The sequence below is a fragment of the Notamacropus eugenii genome, chromosome 2, assembly GCF_028372415.1.
Source record: "Notamacropus eugenii isolate mMacEug1 chromosome 2, mMacEug1.pri_v2, whole genome shotgun sequence".
NCBI classification, from domain to species: Eukaryota; Metazoa; Chordata; class Mammalia; order Diprotodontia; family Macropodidae; genus Notamacropus; species Notamacropus eugenii.
The window spans coordinates 225,727,707-225,733,706 of NC_092873.1; the positions used below are offsets into that span (position 1 = coordinate 225,727,707).

The window sequence follows — 6,000 nt, forward strand, 5'->3', positions numbered from 1 at the left end:
AGTGATTTTGCTAAAGCTAAGGCATGTACCTGTCACCACCCTTTCTGTTCCCCCATGGTCCCCTCCCAGCTCAGTCAGTGTCAGTGGCTCTCCATTACTTCCAGGATCAAAAATAAGGTCCTTTTTAAAGGACCCAGTATATTTAAAGCCTTCACAGACTGGCCCAATTCCTACTTTTACGATCTTACACTTTATTCTCTGCTCTTGCTACACTGGCGTACTTGTTCATTTGACACTCCGTCTCTCATCTTAATTCTTTGGCTGTTCCATAATCTTTAAGTGCTGTCCCTCATCATCTCTACCTCTTGGTTTTCCTGCCTTCAAGTCTCACCTTAAGTCCTACCTTCCACAAGCCTGTCTCTACCAGGCTCTGTCTTTCCTCGGGGTTTTTTTTTAATGAGCTCTGTGTCTCTTATATACCTAATTATTTATGTCTCACCTATCAGAATATATGTTCTTAATAAATGCTTTTTGACTGATTGGTCTTTCTCAGATTATTTAATACAGGCACGTGGGATATTGGCACCTTGCCATTCATTATATTGCCTGCTATGGCAAGTAATTCAGTATCAAGTCAAATGGTTTTTGGAGTCTGGTTCTGTAGTGTCAGTTACTAGGAAGGTATTATCCTAACACTGTTTTACCTGTAATGCAGGTGACAGTGTAATGGGAGAGTTCTGGAATATTTTATCATATGAGGAAGCCAGTCTCTTGAAAGTAAGACCTTAATAACAACTTTTTTTCTTATTCTGACATGTATTGTCATACATGCATCTTTCTTTTATTGAAATGGGTCCTGACAGTACATACAGACTACATGTATTGATTGAAATGTAAGAAGTTTCATTAAAATCAAGGTTATTCATTACCATGCAAATGTGTTCATTTATAGAGAGCTCTATTCATTAAAGGGGCCTAATGAATAGTTGAAGACAAATGGATAGTTGAAATTTAGGATGGAAGAGGGAGAAAATATGCAGAAGAAAAACTGAATTAAGATTTACAATGAAAATAACATTGACCTCAGTTTTCCTCATCTATAAAATGTGAGGGGATGGTTCCAGATAAGTTTCTAAGGTCTCTTCTAGTGCTAAATCTATGAGCCTAATTCCTAGCAACTAGAATAGTGCTTAAAATACAATAGACATTTAATAAATGCTTGTTGATTGATCCCATGAATCCTTAAAAATTATATCAGGAAAGAAGAAAATAAATAGAAGGGAACTGTCCAATAAGGGGTTTTGTTGATTGCACTACAACTTCTGGGCTCTAGGCTTGCATTTTGACCGAGAGTACAAAAGCAATGTCTTTTTTACAGCAGTACATCTCACTTTAGGGCAGCATCCAGGTCATTGATGACTAGGAAAGTCTTAAACCACTACCCTTTGTAAATGATATTTACCTTACTGGATTGTTTTAAGGATAAAATGAAAAAATTATGAAAAGCTCTTTGCAAACGCCAAAGCACCACATGAAAACTTGGCAAAGTGGGTACTATTGGTGTTATTATTCCCATTTGACAGATGAGGAAACTGAGGCTCAGGGAGGTCAAGGGACTTTTTTATGGTCGTATAACCCGTTAGTTTCAGAGACAGAACACAGGTTTTCCTGATTCTTATGTCCAGCACTTTGTGCATTGTGCCACTCTCTATTTCAGCTTAGTTGTTTAGACTGGTGAATCTAATGTTTCAGGTTTTCTTTGTATGGTCATGTTAATTTTCTGCAGAGAAAAAGGTGAGTAGCCCCAAACTGAAGTTTTTGTCCTAGAAATGCCTGTTCTCAAAGGGTAGCTTAGCCTAAACCATTCTCACTATTGAGAAAAATCAGTTTAACTTTGTGTACCAGCTCAAAGCATGTGGCCTGCTGATGTGGTTGTCAGTTCACTGTCCAGTAACAAGAGGACATTCTTTTTTTTTTTTTTTTTATTTCACTTTTAACATTCATTTTCACAGAATTTTTGGGCTCCAAATTTTCTCCCCCCTTGTCCCCTCCCCCCACCCCAAAACACCGAACATTCTAATTGCCCCCATCTCCACTCCGCTCTCTTCTCCATCATTCCTCTCTGCCCTTGTCTCCATCCTCTCCTCCGTCCTGTTGGGCCAAATAACTTTCTATACCCCTTTACCTGTATTTCTTATTTCCTAGCGGCAAGAACAGTACTTGACAGTTATTCCTAAAACTTTTGAGTTGCAACTTCTTTTCCTCCCTCCCTCCCCTCCCCCTCCCTTTGGAAGGCAAGCAATTCAATATTGGCCAAATCTGTGTAGTTTTGCAAATGACTTCCATAATAGTCGCGTTATACAAGACTGACTATATTTCCCTCCATCCTATCCTGTTTCCAATTACTTCTATTCTCACAAGAGGACATTCTTGGAGCACATGATGATGTAATGTATTTTGCTTTTATGTTTCCTTGAATCCATGAAATCTAACTTTTAAGAATCTGCTTCATAGCTGATTGGTGGACAAAGGAGAGCAACACTTTTCATTCTGTGAGAGAAAAAAAATTTAGAATGTGAGTGCCTTCAGAATTCTTTATTTTTTATTTACAGGGAGGCTTATGCATCTGTATGCTGTATGTGTAGACTGCTTAGAGGGGGTTCATAAAATAATCTGCATCAAGTGCAAGTCTCGATGGGATGGAAGCTGGCACCAGCTGGGTACCATGTATACCTATGACATTTTGGCAGCCTCTCCATGTTGTCAGGTTGGTATCCCTCTTGAACAGAACAACAAGTTGTGTCAATTTTCTGTTTCCTATGTCAGCTATGTGTGACTCTGTAGTATTACTGTAGACATTTGAATCGTTTTAGTTTTTACTGTGCATGGAAGTAGAGTAATGTGAAGAAGCAGCTTCAGTAGCTTGCAAGTGGTGCTTCCACATTTTCCAAGAGTTAAGGAAGTTAATAGTAATCGTTCCAATGCGTTTTTGATGCCTATGGGGAATCCTTCAATTCACTAACATCCAGAGAGGAGGAAATGATTAATATGGCAGAATAAATTTAAGTAATTCACAAAAAAATTTTGATTGGATTGCTTAGAAACATCTTTTGTAATTTCTAATGCTTTTTAAAAAAAATAATAAACAATTGCTATTTAATTGTCAGTCTTCAAGTAGTTGCCACTTAATGGGAATAGAAAAGTTTTATTTTCTTATAAAATATAAGATATAATTTTTCATTAAAGTAACTTTGCATAACCTTTTATAAATTACCAATCTTATTCTTCTAAGAAATAAAATGATTTTGAAAAGAAAATGCCTTTACTGTTAATTATTCATCAGAATATAGACTTCTGCATCTCTGTGAGTTCTAGGTTGGCGAGATCTTCAACTTTAATTTGAAGTTCAGAGGTTTATGAGAAACATGAAAGATAAACTCCTTTCTCAGATGAATTTTAACCCTAAGATAAATAGTTTAAGAGGTCTGAGGTAGTGATTCTACTGAATTTTCTCTAGAAAGCTACAGTCGGGGGACTGTAAGAAATCTGGAAAGGTCATAGAGAGCAATTATATAGTGACTGCCCTGCGAAGATGTAGCCCCCTAAGGTCTGGAATTGTTTCATTTTTGTTTTTATGTCCTTAGGACCTAGCAGTGTGCCTGGCTCTTTGTCTTAAAGTTTCTTCAAGCAATATTTTGGTGTAATATTAGTTCTGTGTTGTAATTTTATAGTTTTATAATACTTTCCTCATAACAGCTCTCTATTAGTTGAGAAAGGAAGGAATCACTAGTTCTTTTTAGAGGTGAAACTAAAGTTAAAGGAAATTAAAAGGTACAGGGAGCTATGGTGGTAAATGGGAAGCATAGTAAATATGGAGTCATCCATCTACTTGGAATAGTTTAAGGGTAATTATGAATTGAGAGATATAAAGGAAATGAAGATTTGTTTGTATCCTTTAAAGAAACAAAAAAAAATATATTAAACCTACTTTATAGAATTTTGGAGTTAGGAGGAATCTTAGATGCCATCTAGTCCATCCCCTTCATTTTATATATGAGGAAACTGAAATCTGAGGGAAACTGATTTGCTCAGTTATATAAACTGGTCATAGAAGTTATATCACTGGCTTGTGGCCAAGTGAGGATTAGAACTCAGCTCTCACAAGAGCTCTTTCTACTACCCCAAGCTACTAAACCTACTGATTTAAAGTTCTGGGTAATGGAATTTTTTTCAGGCTAAAAGCCTATATACACAGATGACAGCTTCAGGTTGCTTCTACTGTTCATAGCTTAATAGTTTTTATAATTACAACTTAAATTTGAATTTTCCTTTTTTCCCAATGAGGAGGGAAAATAACTAATTACCAAACTGTACACTTATTAATTAGCTCTTTCATGTGAAGACACTACTAATCTCATACATTATTAACTTATGAAAATGTCATCCTATAAGGGAAGCATTTTTTTAAAAACAGCCATAACATTTTGGGAGAGAATTCAAAACAAGAAGAGGGACAAATAGAAACATTTTCTTTGAATCTTTCTTTCAGTAATATTCAGAGATGTGGGTATGTTTACAGGTAGTTTTGTCTTGGAGATGGTTACACTAGTGCTATGGCAGGCTATCTGTTTTGGTTGCCTTTGCCAGTGAATGTTTTTAGTATGAATCTACCTCAGTGAAGGTCTTCATTATTGAGATACTTACATGAAGGTTACTTGCAAGTCCTGGATTATTCAGATAAGTTGCTTGGATCTTTCATTTAAGAGCCTTGTAGTCATAGGATCTTAGTTTTTACTTAGAAGAGATTTCAGAGGTCGTACAGTCAACTTCATTTTTAAAAAGAGGAAACTGAGGCACAGAAAGGCTGAATGATTTACCCAAAATCACACAGCTTGTCTAAGTGTCTTAGGTGGAATCTGAACCTAGGTCTTCTTGACTCTCAAATACAGCACCTTATCCAGTGTTTGACTCTGCTATTCCCACGATTCCATTCTGTGTTCTTGCCAACGTCATGAAATTTACAAGCAGCATTTTATGCCACTAGAAAGAAATTGGGAGAACTTAATTTTCCCTTTATTCACTAAAAGTATCAAAAAGAATACAAATATGAAACTCTCCAGAATTGAATGACTCATTTCTCATATCCTGTGTGGTTTTTTGGGGGTGAGGAATGGGTAATGTATGTATCCTCCATTCCAGAGGAAGTAAGCTTAGCTTAGCTGCTTGCTCATATAGTTTTATGGGTCACACTTATCTAGTATTTGCAATTCATTTTAATTTTAATCTTTTATGGAAAGGAAGAACACAGAGAGCTTCTATTCACAGGTCTTTCTTTTTCTCTCCCTTTACAGGCCCGACTGAACTGTAAGCATTGTGGAAAGCCAGTCATAGATGTACGGATTGGAATGCAGTATTTCTCAGAATACAGTAATGTCCAGCAGTGCCCACATTGTGGGAACCTAGACTACCACTTCGTGAAGCCATTTTCTTCTTTTAAAGTTCTGGAGGCTTATTGACGAAAGCTTTGCTTTAGTAATAGCTATTTTATGGGTATTACTACTTTATTACATATCTTTTATAGGAAACACTCTGTTGACATTGGTTTCTTTTCTAATTTAAAGAAGAATTTCTTTATATGTGGATGTTACTAAAACTGGGGACCAACCCTGCACCCTCCTTTGACACCTACGTGTTTAGTTAGTGGTCAGGGCCTGAGCCCCAGTGAGTAACCTTGTGAGTTTTGGGGAGGGGGATCACCATCACTGATTGTCTTTGATAGAGCTTTAAGTTAAAAGATGACAGGGAGGGTGGGGAGATTTTAGGGAAGGGATGGTGTGGGTACTGATCACATGGTAGAGTCCAGCAGTTTGAGGAGGTAGGAAGAAGCCCTTACTAAAATGATAGACAGTTCCAGCTGATCTATTTTCAGATTTTCCCAGGGGTTTGGGAAAACTTTGTGACATGTGAATGTAAATCTATGCCAGGAGGCAAAACAGTGTTTGAGTCTACATCTTGGCATAGTGCTTTGCAGTAAACGTTGACATGGAATTTACTTTCACT

The 6,000-nt window shown here is 36.9% G+C and overlaps 1 protein-coding gene across 1 annotated transcript in view; it reads left to right on the forward strand.

Annotated features, from left to right (window-relative positions):
• Positions 1-5,576, forward strand: part of HECA (hdc homolog, cell cycle regulator) — a 50,239-nt gene extending 44,663 nt beyond the window's left edge. Inside the window, exons 3-4 of the mRNA XM_072643467.1 lie at positions 2,553-2,707; positions 5,292-5,576. Of these exons, the coding sequence (XP_072499568.1) occupies positions 2,553-2,707; positions 5,292-5,456 (320 nt within the window). The 3' untranslated portion in view covers positions 5,457-5,576. The remainder of the gene's footprint in view (positions 1-2,552; positions 2,708-5,291) is intronic.
• The last annotated feature ends 424 nt before the right edge of the window (positions 5,577-6,000 follow it).